The sequence below is a fragment of the Lepisma saccharinum genome, chromosome 11 (genome assembly GCF_977018435.1).
Source record: "Lepisma saccharinum chromosome 11, izLepSacc3.1, whole genome shotgun sequence".
In the NCBI taxonomy this organism is placed as follows: Eukaryota; Metazoa; Arthropoda; class Insecta; order Zygentoma; family Lepismatidae; genus Lepisma; species Lepisma saccharinum.
Window position 1 is genome coordinate 33,293,591 of NC_139239.1, and position 19,073 is coordinate 33,312,663.

At 38.1% G+C, this 19,073-nt stretch overlaps 1 protein-coding gene across 1 annotated transcript in view; it reads left to right on the plus strand.

Annotated features, from left to right (window-relative positions):
* The first annotated feature begins 3,931 nt into the window (after positions 1-3,931).
* Positions 3,932-19,073, plus strand: part of LOC145995192 (uncharacterized) — a 49,097-nt gene continuing 33,955 nt past the window's right edge. The window contains exon 1 of the mRNA XM_083131748.1: positions 3,932-4,010. Within this exon, the coding sequence (XP_082987874.1) occupies positions 3,936-4,010 (75 nt within the window). The 5' untranslated portion in view covers positions 3,932-3,935. The remainder of the gene's footprint in view (positions 4,011-19,073) is intronic.

The window sequence follows — 19,073 nt, forward strand, 5'->3', positions numbered from 1 at the left end:
AATTTTGTAAGGGGGCTCAAGCAATTAATAAACCTTAAATAATAGAAATAATAAGAATTGTTACCATCATACTAAAGATTAGTATTATAAAATAATAACAATTATAAACTAATACATATAAACAAATTGTATTCCAAATTTATGTAGTTTTAGGGCTGAGCCTGTACCACATTGAACCGATACCGATGCCGATACTCTTACCGATTCCCACCGATACCGATACTTGAAAATTGCAATAATTAAAATTTGTGCAAAATATTGATCAATATTGGTGTGTAAATATTCTTCTCCATATATACATCAAATTACCAAGAAATTTGATTTAGAATATTCAAGAATTATATCAGAATATTAAAATAGATCACCAAGTATAGTTTTTGTGCAAAATTGGTGCAAAATAAAAAAAGTTTGAATTTTACATAATTCCCAAGATAATTAGACTTCGCGAAAGTGTCGGGGGCCAGTTTTGCGGACCCCGTGAAAGACCAAAATGCCGGAAAAGTGTCGGCTGATATCGGTAGATGAATTCCAACCGATACTTTCCGATATCGATACATCGGTATCGGCTCAGTCCTATTATTCTTAATATTTTCATTATTATCATAACCTTGAGGAGACTTTCCTACACTATTTTGCATTTCTTACAGTTAGTATCCTGAAATGTATTATATTTTGTTATTACCATTTACACACCACGTGCAAGAAATATCTTTAAAAGTCAGGGGGAAATATTAGCCATAGTGTTTATGTTGTGACCATATAAAACGAATTTTTGGAATTTTGAAAACTGTGAAACCATGTTTTCTTTGAGTGTAAAATACATTCTTTTTAAAACCAATGTCGTTATTCTGTTCAAATAATAACTAACTTAACTTCATTTCATTATTAAGAATAAAAATAACATGCTTTCAGATTTTTTGTAACTTGAAATGAACGATGCAAATTTTCAGAGGAAGGGGGGATCGACGGACCCTGCTCGACGACCCCCATCTCCCCGACGCCCATGCGATCCATCGCCAGTCGTTCTAAGAGTAATTTCGGGTAAATGGTGCAGCTGTAGGAGCCACGAAATGTCGAGGGGATGCTATTCCCACGCTCTGGTGAAAAAAAAAGATACAATTTTTTTGGTTGAGTAAGCTCGTGACTCACAAAAACAAAGTTTACTGGGAAAGCGAGTACGGAAAAAAACAGTAGAGCACTTGATACAATCGAGAGGCCCACAGAATAGGAGAGGGCGCTGCAGTGCGGTAAGAAACGGAGACCATTGAGTGACCGTTGGAACCAGGAGCGGATCTACGGAAGGGCGATAGGGACAATCACCCCTCCCAACTTCCAGGTTTTTGGATATATTATTATGGCTAATATTTTTCAAGACTCATTGTTCTGTCTTTTATCAGCAAGTTTAACGTTTGCTTTAAGCCCAGTTCATGCTCATGATAGGATAAATCGGAAATGAGGATACAGTTTGAATTTGGATCTGAACCACTTTGCATTGTGGAGAATCGAAAGCGTGACCCCTTGTTTCCTTTGTTTATTCACTCTACTCCTCACATTTGACCTTTGCCTTTACCGTGGCAATGCCAGTGGCGGTGCCAGGATTAATCATCTAAGGGTGCTGAGGGGGTGCGGAATGAAATTTTGGGGGTGCAATATTGAAAATAAAGAAAACCTGAAACATGTATGCATTATTTAGCCATTACATCAAATGGCAATCAACTTTTAGTCGACTTCTATGAAACTGTATTAATGAAACTGAAGATTACTATGGTGACTTGCTTCATTTTTGCTTACTTCGACCGCAAAAAACAGATGTTTTATCATTCATTAGAAATGAGCATAGCTTGTTTACGCAGGTCAATGGCATATTGTGTCTTAAAAACGATTAATCAATTCTTAACAAGAATAATGAAGAAAACAAGGGAAACAACAGCCCCTGATCGAGACTGCCCCCAGTAGAGAAAGGTAAATGCAGCTTCTCTTTCAGATAGCTCGCCTGCTATATACAATAACAGTGGCCTCACTTCAACACCAAACATTCTACACTCAATATGACGACATGGTTTTACTAAGTCATAACGTAATTTATGATAATACAAGTGCTCATAATGTTTTCGGTTGAAAATAGATTTTGAAAATGGGGTCCTGAAGGGGGTACGGAAGAAAAATAAGGGGTGCGCAAGTATCCTTTTTCATTCCTCTGGTGTCGCTCCTGATTGCAGCCCTATATTCTTATTTTTGCAAAACAATACTTTAATGTCTAGAACTTGGAAGTCAGCTTGTTCCTGTTCACAGTACTGTATATGATTTATATAAAACAGTGCAAGTGTACGTTAGAATTGATTCTCAGTGAGGTAGGTATCCGAATGAAATTCGTCCCTCCACACTGTAATTACTGGATCCGCCATTGGTTGGAACCATTGGCGTAGACAGGCATGGACTCACGGGGCCCTGGCAACTCCCTCTAAAATGAAACTTTTAGAAAAAATAGCAGCCCTTTTTTTTGTAGAATTTGGAGTGCTGAATTCCAAAAATAATCTGTTGTTGATTGTGTTTTGCTTATTTTCATGTTCTGCAAGGGAATGTACTAACTGAATCCACCACAAATGTTGCACTGCGTGCTATCAAGGACTTTATTTTCCGCTATCGCGGTAACACCAAAAAATGTTACCCGTTGTTCGAAATTGCTTATAAGTAAATGAATAAAATTCATACAAAGTCTCGAAATAATGCAAATTTTTAATTTTACGTAATTTTTAGCGTTTCTCGTGAATTTTACGGCAATTTGCACATATCTGTGAAGAAAGTAGCAAAAATTGTAAATGTGCTGCATGAGTTTAATGTGTTTTATAACATTCTGATAAAATTAGCTAGTATCTTATGATTTATGAATACAGTAGTCATAACTCACATAAAGAGTAGCAATTCAGGTTATTATTTCACAACCTCTTTCCCCTAACAATTTTCCAACACATCTTGTTGAAAGTTGGGACCCCAACCGAAAAAGAAAATCCTGGTTACGCCCATGCTTGAAACTGAGACAAGGTGTAAGTTTATTGTCATTGTATTCTTTTTGTGTCATGTAAGTATGATGAAGTTACATGTTGGTAATTAAATATTAGCCGTCTGTGTCCCTAATTTGGCAGGTGGAAGTGTTAAGCACCTAGATTACAAATTCTCTTAGCTTCCCTGGTGGAATCCTGGAGTAACTGTTCTTGGTAGAAAATAATCGGGTTAAATTCTGAATTTTCTAATCTCTATATTTTCACATCGAAACATACAAGGTTTATTACGGCCGTCGTTAATGGAGAGACAGAGGTGATGCTTCCTCCAGTAATCCGGATAGGCCTATGGAACATCTTGGTGTATTATATACCATGACCTTTCCCAATAACTCACAAGTTACTAAGGTTATGAGGAAAATTATCATTTCATGAAAATTAATTGTAATTTTACATGGTCATTAGTTTGTTTGCATGAACCATGTTTTATGTGTTCTGTCTTGTACAGAAATAACTGTAAAGAAAACTGCAATTCAGTTGACCTCATAAAAGTAACTTTTCAAATACGTATGTATTACTCTTGTTTGCGTATGTCTATACAGCTTGCCACATGTGATGGCCGATGAACGCGCAGTCACAGAAAGCCGGACAGAGTCCTATCCTGGTAGCTAGCTGGTGGCCACGCCTTCCTTAGAAGGAGCGGGAATTCAAAGGACAAGGTACGGCTGTCACAGCCACGTGATGGCTATAAACACAACAGTTCTGTGTTGGTTTTATTTGTGCTTGCAAACCCGTAGATATAGACCAAAATAAAGCTTATATTTGATGGAATATAACCCATAAGAATCTCTCCCTCATTAGTTTTTATGAAGGCTTCAAGACCTATTTCAACATATGGGCCATCCATAATTTTAACTTTCATTTCAGACAAAGAAAATGGTGTGGTTGAAGCACTGCTGTTGCTGTTTCAGTTTGAGAACCGGAGGAATAGTTGTGGGATGGATAGACGCTGTAAGTACTAGGCTATTTAAAGTACTGACGCAATGAATTGGTCAATTTCACATACACACACACACACATTCGTGAATAAACACACCATTATTGGTGTCGTAAGGAATTTTTGTAGGAGTGTATGGTTGTTGACATAAAGTTGACTAGGTAGTCTAGTAGCAATATCAAATTACACAAAATTATGAAGTGGTTCCTTCATCTTGCTACTTTATCGAGCTAATTAACTGATAGAGGTAAAGGTGGTATTATGAGCCATTCATATATTATGAGCCCCCCCAATATCTGTTCATGTAGTGGCCTCAACCTGGCGGCGACGATTTTAACTGCTAATTTAGTAACGCCTTTTGCCGCCAGAGAGTTATCGTTCAGTTGCTGCTGATAGTTTATGAGTAAACGTGTTCTTTTTGTTTTCTCGATCTGAAAAACTTTGAAAGGTAAGTGTTTTGCTTTTAATTGCAGTACTTATTCATTTAAATTCATCCTAATGCATTATTGCATTGGATAAAGCATGTTTGAAAGATTGTTTTTGTGTAGATACTATGTAATTTTGCAAGTAACAAAGATTCGTTATGCATGTTCCAATTCCAATATGGCAAGGGTTGTAAAATGAGCCCCCATCGAGCTTGGTATATGAGCCCCCAAACTTTAAGGGGCTCATATTATATACACTACAGGAGTGGTTTCAACTTTGTCTTTTCAGATGTCACGAAAAGTGCTAGGTCCAAAAAACAAGACCAAAGGAAAAAAACTGGAATACTGAAGATATGGTTAAGGTGATGAAGACTGTGAGAAACAAAGATATGGGATTGAAAATGGCATCTAAAATGTTTCTTGTTCCAAGACCTACTCTTCAAAGGCTTGTTCGAGTTGACAAACCACCGGAAGAAGCCGCTTTAACAAAATTAGGGAGAAAACCTATAATGGGTGAGGAGCTGGAAACAGAGTTAGTCGAGTATTTACGTATCGTGGAAAGTAAATTCTATGGTCTTACGAGACAAGATGTTCGCAGGGTAGCTTACCAACTGTGTGAAAGAAATGGAATTAATCACCTATTCACAGAACAGGGGTTAGCTGGTAGAGTTTGGTTCGACCACTTCATGAATCGTCATAACAGTGTTTTATCTCTTTTGAAACCTGCTGCGACATCGCTTTCAAAAGCAAATGGCTTTAACAAAAAGGCAGTCGACAATTTCTTTGATATCCTGGAAGTCGAGTACGCCAAACACAACTACCCGGCAGACAGAGTATTTAATGTCGTTCAAAGCAAAATCCTTCGAATCATTGGGTTGGGTTGAGAGAAAAAGACAAGTGGGAGTTTTAAGTTCTGCTGAACGGCGGTCTCTCGTGACAGTAGTCTGCTGCATGAGTGCAGGGGGAACTTTTGTACCTCCTATCTACATTTTTCTTAGGAAAAATATGTCTGAGCTTCTCATGAAAGGCGCTCCACCTGGGGCAATTGGTGGATGTCACCCGTCCGGATGGATACAAGCAAACATTTTCACAGACTGACTAACGCACTTTATTGACAAAATTAAACCCTCAAAAAATTACCCTGTGCTCCTTATTCTAGATGGCCACAACTCCCACACCAAAAACATTGACATTGTGAATCTTGCTCGAGAAAATGGCATATCCATTGTAAGTTTACCCCCATACACATCGCATAAACTGCAGCCTCTTAACTGCGCTTTGAAACATCACTACAGTGAAAACATACGCAAGTGAGAGACCAGTTGGACCCTATGATATTGCCGAACTATTGGGAAAGGCTTATTTGACTTGCCAGACCGGATCCATTGCTGTGATTGGGTTTCAGGTTACAGGATTATATCCATGTAACCAGAATGTTTTTTCTGCTGTGGATTTTGTACCTTCCTCTCAAGAGGCACTGGATTTGGAAACCCTGCAAAAAGGCAAAGGGAAAATACCTAAATCCTCCAACAATGCAGTAAGAGGACAAAACACAGGTACTGAAACTCCACAAGAAGATGGTCAAAATGCATCTGGGACGACAATTGTAGAATCAAACCGCGCTGGAACTGCAAATTTACCAGTTTTGGAGAATGTGCAAGTAACAAGATTGCAACCAGCTGCTACAGATTTGGCATGGGCAGTTCCGGTCTGTGTAAAGATAAGGAGAAGAAGATTCCCGGACACACTGTGTCTCCAAAAGATATCTGGCCTGTTCCCGATCCAAAGAGGAAAGTGACTAACAAAGGTCCTAAACCCTCCAAGGCAGCTTTGATTACATCGTCTCCGTGCAAAGATGCTCTGTTGGCTACTGGAGAAAAAGAAAGAAGTCAGATTCAGCTGAAAGGAAAATAAAACTGAAGGACAAAAAGCAAAAAGATGATCAACAGCCTACTGAAAAAAACACAAACTAAAACAAAGCATGCAGTGAAACCGAAGCTTCATAAAGATTCAGATGAGGAATTCTGTGAATCAGATATCGATTCTGGGGAAAATGTCTTAGAAACACCAATCGGAGTGGAAAGTCCCGGTGATGAAGAAGCAGTTTGTCTGTTCTGCGAGGGTCTATTTTCGGCAGATGACCGAGAAGAACTGTAGGTGAAATGTCTCATCTGTGAAATGTGGGCACACAACGACTACGCTGGATGCGAGAAGGATATTTACATTTGCTACTTTTGTAAATATACATTACAAAGAATCAAAATAAAACTTTTCAAATGGTTTCTTAATGACCCTTTCAATTCATTTTTAATTACCCTTACAATTGGTTTTGTAATGATTTTTTCAATGATCTTGTTATGAACTCTTTTATGGCATTTCACATCATAATATCTTTTTTAAGGTTTTGTAATGAATAAAATGTTGTTTGTATGATTTAATTTGTCATACACTTTTCTAAACCAGTTATTCTATTATTTTTTTCCTAGGGGCTCATATTACCAGCACAAAACTTTTTTTCCACAAATTGACTTGTTTTGTATTTTTTTTTTTCATATCCTTAAAGTTGCTCAAATTGGTTTATATTTTAACAGTAGTTGTATGATATGTTGTAGTTAAAGTTAGCATAAGTATCTGAACAAAAAAGTTAAAAATCAAATTTTAAAAAATACAAAACAAAATGGGGGCTCATAATACCACCTTTACCTCTATATATATGCTATAATACTTTGTTACTTTTATCACTATCACAAGCATAAAGTTTTGCTTTTTTCGAGAATCTAATGGGGGATATCAATCTCTCGGCGGGGCTACTGACAGGCTTCCCCCACCCACACATTGTGTAATTCTAAGTTGTAATTGGGATATGTGGTGTTATGATTGTCAATCACTGGGAAAGACTTACTGTTCTGGGTGCCAAATGGCAAGCAATAGCAATAGCTTTCATTACTTCCAAGATAACTAAACACCTGAATTTATATTAGTTGCTATCGTCACACAATTTCTGACGAAAAACCAGTAGCGACTGCTGTCTATTCGCACAATCGCACATGCACATCCAAATAAATGTGTAATACAATTAATTTTTATTATATTTATTCATTCAATGACATTTCTTCAAATATCAAAACGTTCCTGGGCCATATCACCTTTCATTTAGGAAAAAAAAGTACAACACACATGTCTTTGCCGTTGCGTAGATACCAATTTTCGTTTCGTCTCCCTCTCTCTTAGCATCACGTGTTCTACCCTGGTCGCCAACCTTTTGTTGAAATATTGTAATTCCATTCCTGGACACACTCGCGCAAACATAATTGAAAACAATTGAATAGCGCTCCAGATCGCGGTTCACACCGTTCGGCAGGGACGGTAATGTGGCAATATAGCACGGCGCAGTGGTTGCTTCTTTTATGTAGTGCATGTTCATTGGCTAGCTAGTAAGTAACTAGTGTTGCCAACTGTAATAATGAAGCACTATTTCTGTCACGGAAGGGGAAAGGCAGGTCAAGTGACGGTGAGTTTTGTTGGATTGGAAGCACCATATTTTTATTTTATACTAAGTATTTGACCGGTTTGACGTTGTGTGCGGGTGCTTCTGAACTGTAGACAATTTACCGAACCCATAGCTGTGTTCAATGTTATCTACTGATTATAATCAGGGCTAGGATTTATAGGTAAATACATACTTTTAGTTTGACGAAATATCGCTGAAATCTTGTGATATCTTTGCGAATGGTAATGTTTGTAGTGATTTAAGGTACATTTTATTGTCAATATTTTTCCATATTTCTAACTTTAATAAATACTTACTTTTACATATTTAAGGAAATTATACTTAATTTTACATATTTCAACAGGTTTAATTCACAAATTGTTCATATTTCATAATTGTGGAATTGTTCAAAATAAATAATGTGGCTCCAACAGCATTTCAACTCTTGACTCCGGCACGTGTTCTTGTAGAAATTGCATAGAGGAGGCTGTCATTTTTGCTGCTTAATGCATATTGTTTTCTGTGTTAAAATTGCAATGCTTTGATGGGTGACCAAGTTCATAGTATTAAAATAGCATAAGAAGTCTCATTATTTATTTTATGGCCGAGTCTGCTGCCACGCACGTGTCAGCAGTAAGAATAAGCTTCAAATTTGCTCCTGCCACGTAATTCGTCTGCTAAGAGGATGATACAAATCTTAATAACAGATTGAGACGAGAGAAATGCAAATTTATGATTAGTGAGAATGAATGTACAGGTAATTTAGAACCTTTTTCTTTAGAAAGCATTTAGCAATATTATTTTAATGCTAACAGAACCTAACCTAACTACGAGAGCATTTATGTTTATTATTAGAAGAATGCTAAGGGACATAATCTTAAAACATTTTTGTGAAAGTAATCGCTACAACTTCACAGTATGTGTTACAGACGTAATTGCATACATAGCATGATGAAATCACGATAAGACAAGGAACGAGTCTGCTGCCACGCGCATCTTTTTTGATGTTCCAGCAGAAAAGAACGTGGCAGCAGACACTACCTTATTATATATTTTGATGTTTTACTTAGGAATATATTGATTTTCAATTTCCCGTTGCTGCGTAACGGGGGGGGGGGGTCGAAATGGAGCGACATCTGCGCCACCACCCAGGGAGGCAACTAGCGCCGGCCCTGGTTCATAGCAAAAGAAAAATCCGCGCAACTTATCGTCTAGTGGCAGTATATGTACTTGTTATTGTTGTGGAAACCGGCATCGTTTGTAAATGTACAACAAAGGCAACCGACTGTCGCCGATCACAGAGAGGAAATAATAATACTGCATGAGGAGGAGTGTTGTGGTCCAATTGTCGCGGTTTAACACGTTGGCATGCTATTATCTGCTGTTGCAGTTCCGCACCAGTGTATACGGGTTTTGGGAGTGAACAGTTAGAACGCCACCAGTGTATTAATACAATGAAAAATAATATATATTTTTTATTTTGTTTGAAATCACTCAAATAAGGAATCGTATGAAGAAGTCTTCTTTGCAGCATTTTTGGTAATTTTACGTATGTGTTAGTTCATATTTTGCAAATTTTTAGTCCATATGTATGTAGTTACATACAAAGCCACTTATTAGTACATATTAATCCTAGTCCTGGTATAATGCATGACGTTTAAAACTCAACGTTAGATAAACCTGAATTCTCTAATTTTCTTGTTGTACGTAACAGCTGTGCATCGGCGCACTGCAGCGATTTTTCTATCTGCTCCATTAGCAACACTGCTTCTTGAGTTATGTCGCGCATCGCACGGCAGAAATATCTGTGCTGGACTCTACCTGTTTCCGAGTCTCTGTTGTCGAATGAGGTTCGTATTAAGAAGGACCTTTCAAAGTGCTCACTTCGTGGCGCTGTTTTCAACGGCGAGTAGAGAAAGCAGAAAGGCTCTTATGGCTTGGATCAGTGGGATTTCGGACTCGCTTCGCATCAGAAATTGAGGTATAGTACAGTTCAACGGCAAAGATAATGGTAAGCAAAGTGTCCACCGCTATTTTCATTACTTTTTTTTATTCTACATCCTGTGTTGTTTTAAGGAATGAAACTATGTTGGTTCGAAGCAGGCATTGTTCTCTGCTTATTGACGTCTTTATTTCAATTCATTGTTATCACATTGTATAATTCAGACCTAATGAAAATGGCGGTGGACAATTCGCTTACTGTTTTTTTTCACCGTTGGGTGTACCTACAGGCATGCGCTGACTTCCCTCTTCGTCAAGCAGTGTTGCAATCCTGTTCCATTCCTTGTCGTGTGACGGAGTCGAGAGAACCCGCATATCATTGCAAATTGAGGGATTTTTTTAGAAAGGAAAATTTCGATAATATCTCTCTCACCCCACGCTGTTCCGAGCATAGAAATCCAAAAGCATTTGGTGCCTTGGCTTGAAAGGAAAGGGCGGGAAAGGAAGGGGAGGGGGAGTTGAAAACAAAGCATGTATTTGCCGACAAGTTTCGGGTGGATCTGCAAGGAAGGAAGAAGAACAAAGAGACTCAGAGACTCAGGAAACAGAAGTTGGATGGGTTGTAGTCAACGGTGGAAAGAGAGCAAAGAGGGATTATTGTCTCAGTCTGTTTTTTGAGAGTGGGATCAACAGGTAGCAAACATTTTTTTTAAAAAAATAGAGTTTTGACATATGCATTCGAGGTGTGTAGTGACGAGTGTATTCAACGATGCAAGGCCAGATGCGAGGGGTAGAATACATTGATACGTACAGGTGCCGAAAAAAATACGTGCATATAGTTAATCAAAAAATGTCAGCGGTTTGAATTAAACCCATTCATACGCTCTGACTTGTATTTGGAAATTCAACGAAAATGTCAAATAATCGGAGTTTAATCTTGTATTTTTGTCATAGAACAGTCAATCCAATTCGTTATTCAGTGCATATGAGAATATGTAACTTATAATATATCTCACTGATTTGAAATAATTTTTGTAAAGTGCTGGCAGAACTAGTTGCATTTGATTAGGGTTTCAAGGATCCTCATGACAATGACTAAATTGTACGACATTAAAAATGGTAATTAACTTAAGTTTATGGCCGCGGTGGCTCAGTCGGTTACGCGTCTGACTACCATGCTCCCGGGTTCGATCCCCCGCCGGTTCAAATCCGGGAACTTTTCTAACGTTGAAAGCGGCCCCGGCGCCCACCCAGCGTCGAATAACATGGGTACCTGGGGGTAAAGGCGGTCAGGGGCGTGGAGCTGATCACATCACTCCCACTCACGACCGGATCAAGAAGGTGTGGGGCGTTACTCCCACACCCCCTATACGCCTTCATTAGTGTTGCCCACGAGACGAGACGAGACGAGACTTTGGTCTGTCCCGTCCCGTCTCGTGAAAATGCTGTCTCGTCTCGTGTCTCGTCTCGAAAATATTCGTTTGTCCCGTCTCGTGTCCCGTCTCGAAGGGTTCTGTCTCGTCTCGTCTCGTCCCGTCTCGTTTTGTCCCGTCTCGTCTCGTAAAAGTTATCCGGGATATCATGCCAACAAAAGTCAAAAGTAGCAGAAACACGAAATATTTTTCCGGAAAGTGGGATAAAGCTCCAAATATTTTACCCATTGCGTGGTGAGAATAAATAAGGTTCGTTAATCATGAGGACATTAATATTAAAAATGCAGTTTGTTGGTTACTGATTGCTAGGTATCTTATGAAATCTACCTTGTGGTTTTTCTCGCTTCATACAACTGTCTATCCATCGTACATTTATACCAAATTTGTTAGAACCTGTCCCGTTTCCCGCGCTAGCGATCGCTCGACAGTTTTGGTGCCAATGGGAAACGAGAAAAAAGTCGTCTTCTGGGCAGCGAGGAGCGAATGGAAGCCAGAAGAGAGGAGCTTACGTAGACGTTGTTGCCACGTTGTGTATTTTAATTTGCTGCCTGGCTTTGGCTTTCCCCAGCACGGAGTTCAGGCGGTCTTCAGCAGCAACACCGCTTGGTTTATGCTAGAAAAGCCAGCGATCAGCTACCGCGGGAAGCCGGACAGGTTGTAACAAACACGATATAAGTGAGTGCTCTTTTTCATTACTGCTATACCTTTTGGAAGTCTTGAAATGTTTTCCAATAGACCTTCTTTCTTTCTGAATGTCGAACTTCCGTGCACTATGAAAATGTACATTTTTTCTTTAAATTCTAAGCTTGGCGCTGGGGAGCAACAAAAAAGTTTTTAAATGTGTAGTACGAACACAAAAGACTATTTAAAATTTCAATATTTAGTATATTACAAATAGAAAGCATTTATTGTTCTTAATATTGTTAAACATCTTCTATGACATAAGTTTCAAAAAGTGTTTCTTTGTGATATTGTGCTGTTTCTTATGCTCAGCTTATGACGCACATACTTCTTTGTTTTCCCTTTAGCCTCTAAGTCCGGTACCACCACCGCTTCATCTAATTTATCCTTCGGCAAGCACGCATCTAGAAATATATGTCGGGGGAGGGTGTCTGAGCCAAGTGTTCCAGAAAAAAATGATAATAATAACATTAACGACAACAATTAAGCAAATGTTTAAATTAATGCATTAATATACTTCATAGGTCTATTCACTTGAATATGTAAATTAATCAATTCTATTATTGTTATTGCATGACATGTTACAAAGATGGTAGAAGAATAGTAATATAACAGCACAAATATTAGCTAATATCTAGCTTACGTGTAGTTCAGATCGTCAAAATCTGCATAAAAACAGCTGTCCTGGCAAGAAAATTAATGTCAAAAAAGGTGATGAATTGAATATTTCCTGAATAACAAAAAAAGATGTTACATCCAGTTGACGAAAAATAAAGTTCCTGATTAATATTTTATGCTCATTATTATAAGTAGTAGCGTACATAAAACTTCATTCATCCCAATAGAATCCTTGTTTTCTAGTAAGTTCGGCAGGAATATGTAACCCTCGATTATGCTAAACAAATATTTTTTTGTTTAGCTAGAGCAAGGCCCCAGGAGGATGCAAGAAGCCTTTCCTGCAAAAGTGTATGTTTTACGAAGCGAAGAAACGTGACAAAACCACCACGTATGGAAGGCAAACCTGCATTAATTTTATATCGCACGTTTACAGAGCCGTGCCTCCTGAAGTTATAAAATTCCCAACTTCAATGATTCTTTTAGACATGCTATAGTTGAAAAAAATATGTTTAGATGCACCCAAAGTGCATCATTATCAGATTATGCATATAACGTGTTATTGGAATCAACATATTTGTGTAAATTGGGTGCCTCCCCGATGGCGTAGTAATAACGTCGATGTCTTGTAATGAAGGGTCCTCGCGTCGATACTCAATGGAGGCACAAAGTGGATCGGATCGCACTTTAAAGTGTAGGTCGGTTCGCGATTTAGCCTATTTGCGAATCAAGTGGACTTAAAAAAAAACCAATATCAACCTTAAGAATATTAGAATAAACTAATTCACCCGCAGGTAAGTCAAATTTCACATATCCTTCTTCATCCTCGTTCATAGACTTCCTGCAATACTATTGTGTTGCATCCCACCAGGTGCGAAAAATGTGAAGTTATTATTTCCCCGTACTGCGTTATTTCTTTTCATAACAGTAAGGCTAAATTCTCGTTTTATCTGAACTTTTAAAAAATGTGCAAAATACGTCTCTATCTTTAAACAACCACCCTTTCCCATGTATGTGTAAAATAATCCCACTCTGTCTCAGAAAACCTCTTCCTACGATCAAATGAAGGAAACAACTCTCAAGTCTCAACAATTATAAATTTTTGCTTAAATTTCCTATCATTTATACAAACAGTAGCACATATCACGTCCTTTGGTGCAACACTGTCAACAGCTAATGTTACTTTCCTCGTCCTAATAAATTTACTTCCAACCAGTGACGGCGCCAGGGAAATTTGACTGGGAGGGGGGGGGGGGAAGGCTGGCAACAAAATATTGTAAGGGGTCAGTCACATTAAAACGACCGAAAACACTACACATATATATACTTATATAATAATTATTATAATAATAATTATTATTATATTCATGTATGGTGTTTTGTGTGTGTCTTTTATTTAGAGTGGACGTTTACTGCCTAAATTTACTTCTTGATTACGAGTTTATCTCCACATGATTCGTTTTAATAAAGACATTAATTATTTTTTATTGGTAAGTTGCGTTGTCTCTAGTGGCCTATTTCAGTATTGAAAGACATTCATAATTTTATAATTCATCGTCTTTCTTGAGATGAAACTACTGATATAAATATTTAAGTTATAAGATAATAATATAAATGATGAAAATAATGCTTCTAAGAGTTTAATTTTCTTTCAAAATAAACGTGACGTTGGAAGAAATGAATCTTCTTAAGTATTAGAAACAATGTGAGGCACTTAGTGAAGTGCAATTCTCCTGTAGAAGAATTCTGCTCTATGTGCTTTGGAGAACACATTTCCCACCTTTGGTACGTTAAGGACTTGACATTTCTTCTCAATGGCAAGAACAGCCAAATGAGGCAGTTTGCATCCAGCATCCTGTTTCGAGCAAGCCTTTTCAAAGATTTTAAAGACAACCATCTTCGTAACGCTGAAGAGTTTTGGGCAAAACTTGTGTTTCACCTTTCAGGGAAACGTTATCACAGGATAAAAAATCAGACAAAGGTTACAGTTATCTCATAATTCAAGAAATATTCTGACCCTGGCATTACTTACTCTTACTCTACCACTCCAACGCACGTCTGTGCTACCCAATTACAGGCACCTATTGAGTTCGTGAGAAGAAGTTCTTCGATTTTGATATGTACGAGAAAGAACGAACCTGCATCTAATGATTGAAGAGTGGCAAATCCTAATAAGCGTTCTTTTACCTGCCCGCGATATGTTTTGAATAGATTTTTAAATGTAATTTGAATTTTAAGGTTCACGTTCAATACATTTCCAAATAATATCCCCTCATTAGCTTCAAGAGTATCGAAGAAATCCCCTTTGTTAAGGTTTCCTCAGACTCATCATCTCGAAATTCAAGTCCCTAAATAGTAAGAAACAGCGATGAATCCACAACAACTGACATGTAGTGTCGGTTTTTCTTCGATCACCTTTGGTCCTGGGTTCGATACCCAGTGGAGGCACTTTAAACTGTAGGTCCAGTCCCGATTAGCCTTAATGTGCATAAAGTGGACTTCAAACGCCAAATCAACCAACCAACCAAATCTTGAATCAACTTTGAATGTCTTTTAATAATCAGCGTTGTCACTAACGACCACGATTAGATTAATTTGCCCGTACTACAGATGATGTCTTGTGGTCCTCAAAATATTCGTGATGTTTTAAAATCATCCACATTCAACACTTTTTCCCAGTTCTTAAGACTGGTTAAAACTTAGGTTAATCTCGGCTATTATAGGACATAAATTAATGAGAAATCACCTATGCCCAGGTCGGCGCTCGAATCTTGGACGAAACAAATTAATATTTGTTAATCAAGTTGGTATTATAAGCAGGAAAGTGATATCATGCATAATACACCACTTTGAAAAGGTGAAAATCGTCATACTCTTATAAACGAACTCTCTTATTATTCGATATTTAATTAACTTCAGTTGGGGGCCCGGGTGGGGGGAGGGGCGAAGTGTCTGACATGGGGCGTCTCCCTGCCCCCACTGGGGTCGTCACTGCTTCCAACCCTCTAATAACTTCGCTGCTGATAGCCTCACCTTCGAAATGGAAGCTTGTGTGTCGGCGAATAATACAAAGAACTTGTGTTCACTGTCCCTCTTTCATTCAAAGTCTGCCGTTTTCCTTTTTAGCTTTTCCTGCAAAACTTCCTGTCAGCAAGCAAACCAAATTACAGAATTTTTATTGCCCCTCCCTTGCATCAACTTTCATTCCTACTTTAGGCCTGGATTTATGGCACGTACCCGCTACTGCAGGTCAACCTCGCCCTATGTTTGGTGTTTGCCCCCTGAAGCAACGGTGTCCATTGTTCAAAGCGAAACCTTTGTCAGTGGGGAACGGCGAAAAATAGTCTCGGAATACACCCTGGTCGTAAACAAGCTCCCGCCACCCTGACATTGCTGTCAGCTTCCCTCTGAAGTTCGATAAAACTACTTTGTGAAATGTGTTTAATAACGAGTGAAAATGTAGACAGTAGATACTACATGTATTTTGCTCATAAACTTGAAGGCTAAATTTACAGAATAAAAAGAACAGCTACAACATTCCTTCATCTGATTTACAGAAAGGCTAATCGGGACTGGACCCACAGTTTAAAGTGGGGTTCAAATCACAATGTGCCTTCACCGGGTATCGAACCCGGGACCCCTTGATTACAAGGCGACGATGCTACCACTGTACCATCGGGGAGTCCCCTCATAGAACAAAGTTTCCTTCTACGACGATTATACAGAACTTAGTGCACTTCCTTCATTTGAAATCTATTCTATATCAGTCTCAGTATTTCGTTATTACAATCCAAGGAATAGTATTCTCCCTAAATAAGAAATAAAGAAATAAAAGAAAAAAACATTGGAAATAATCTTCAAACGGACGTAAAAGAATCGAATCCAACCACCTGCAGAATGCCTGAGGGAAACAACAAGAATTTTCTCAACAAAGACATATCTGAAATTTCCATAACATTCTAATAATTTCGCAACCCGTGCAAATAATCATGTGGTAAAATCTTGTCGTGGTTCCCTGTAAACAATAAAATCACCAAATTACTTCTTTCCATATTTCCCGTATTATCTCCTCCTCTTTAGCTCTCAGCTGTTCGGAGTGGGATAATGCAAGATTATTTGTCCTAATTATCTACTTCTCTTAGTCTTGCTTATAACTTGGACTCCTTAATAAGTTTCCCAACAACTCCTTATCAATTTGTACTGCCATGTTTCCTACAATGCTTTTCCTACTTCCTAATAACAATCACTTCTGTACACCCTTTGATGTAAAAATTAAATAATAAAAATAAACCATATCCGTCGGTCCGTTTATTTTTCCAACCTATAGAGCTGAGACTATTTTTACAAGATAAACCTCGGACGTAGACATTCCACGATCTTTTGGCCCCTCCTTTCACCTTCTCTACCTGCCCTTTTACTTGATGTTATTCAGAATTGTATTAGTATCTGGAGTAATATCGTAACATAAAGTTATTAACCTGGAATAATTTTTTTAAAAAAATTGGGAGTAACGCTGTGTTTCGAAAGAGTATAGGAAATAAATTTAGGTATTCATTCATGCCTCTCTCTAGAATAGTCTTCTTATTTTGACTTAATACACGCTTATCAACGTTTCTAATAGAAATACTTTATTCCAAGCAAACAAGTATTTGCAACTGATTAAAAATTTTGCTTTTATTTTTTCGAGACATTCGAGACGAGACGAGACTTTTCAAAAGCCGTCCCGTCCCGTCTCGTGTCTCGTCTCGAAAACGAGACGAGAAAGGCATTCCGTCTCGTCCCGTCTCGAATTTCAAAAGGCTTGTCCGGTCTCGTGTCTTGTCTCGTTTTCGAGACGAGACACGAGACGAGACGGGACATGTCCCGTCCCGTGAGCAACACTAGCCTTCATGGCGTGGTGCTATGCACAGGGGATCACTTTACCTTTTTTCTCTTTTTTTTTACCTAATTAACTTAAGTTTACGCTGAGATGTTTGTGTGGCATTAACTTGGGATTCTGACGGAGCATATTTTTATTGAAGAAAGATAATATACATTATTAAAACATGGTAATTACACAAAATACTGGCGATATATTACCCCTTACAGACCATAGCAGTTTATCAGTGTAGCGTCGTGAGTGATTTTGTCAGGTCGTCGAATGCTGAATGTTCTACAGGTTACAAAAGAGACCAAACAATACATCTTCTCTCGTGATCGATTGAAGAAATCACTGTAATAAATCTTATTTTTATAAATGTTCTGTAAATATGACTGCTATTGTTTCATTTTCAGTAAAAGGTGCGTCATGACTACGGCTCGGAAGTTGAGGAAAAATCCTTTCTTTTTTTCTTAGTGTCCGAAGACGAGGTCCAACATAATATATGTTCATTTTGGGTCATTGCAGGCCAGAAAAGGTGGGTTTTATTTGTCCTTTTTTGCGTTTTCAGCTTATTGGTCTTTTTTAGCCTTTTTTAGGTCTTAACGGCCTTTTTTTGCAACTTCACCTTCTATCGATTACGTTTTTACTGCCCATTCTCAATTCGAATCGTCATCAGTTCATCACCTCTTAAACATCCTTTATGTATTAAAGAAATAAAAAAAGAAATAAATAAGTATATTTGAACCATACCTGAAACGAGAGAAAAACATTTTTGGAGGACTGAAGCAGGTACGGTACAAGGTCCTTTAACCGTAACTTGTCTGGAAGGTCGCGCTGTAAGTGGCAACTTTCTCTTGTTTTGAAGCGTTCAGCACGGTGTATACGCCCAGACAGTACGCGCCTGCAAAGATCTCAAGTCAGATAAGGATAACTGAATAGGTTATATAACTGATAATTAATAGGTCTTCAACTTCCGAGCCCTAGTTATAACTTGGATTACCAATACAATTAACAGAAACGTGTGGGAATAATTGGGTGGGGGGTGACAACACTTCTTCTGGACGTGAAGCTGAGGAGCACACGCATACCCAGACCACCAGCCGTCACTGCGATAAACTAAGATGTCAGAGAGGTGGAGGCAATACCTTCCTCTACTAGCCGCACCCCTCCCCCCTCCGTAATTCGTCCATGAAAGGGTATGAGCATAAGAAGGATTACCAAATTAAACTGTCAAATAGATTTGATGTTTTGCAGGATTTAAATGATGATGAAAATATAAATGAAACAGACGTAAATAAGAATTGGGAGCACATACGTAATGCAATAGAATCAGCAGCTAAAGAAAGTATAGGATACCATAAACCTAGAAAAAGTAAGCCATGGTTTGATAATGAATGTCATAATCTAATAGAAATAAGAAATCAGGCTAGACTTAGGTGGTTAAATAACTCTGATGATACAAATCTAAACAATTATAATAGAATAAAGCGAGAAGTTAACCGCACATTTAGAAGTAAAAAAAGAGATTACTTGAAAAGCAAAATTAACGAAATTGAAACAAACAGCAAAAATATAAATATCAGAGATTTATATAAAGGTGTAAATGAGTTTAGAAAGGGGTGGCAACCTAA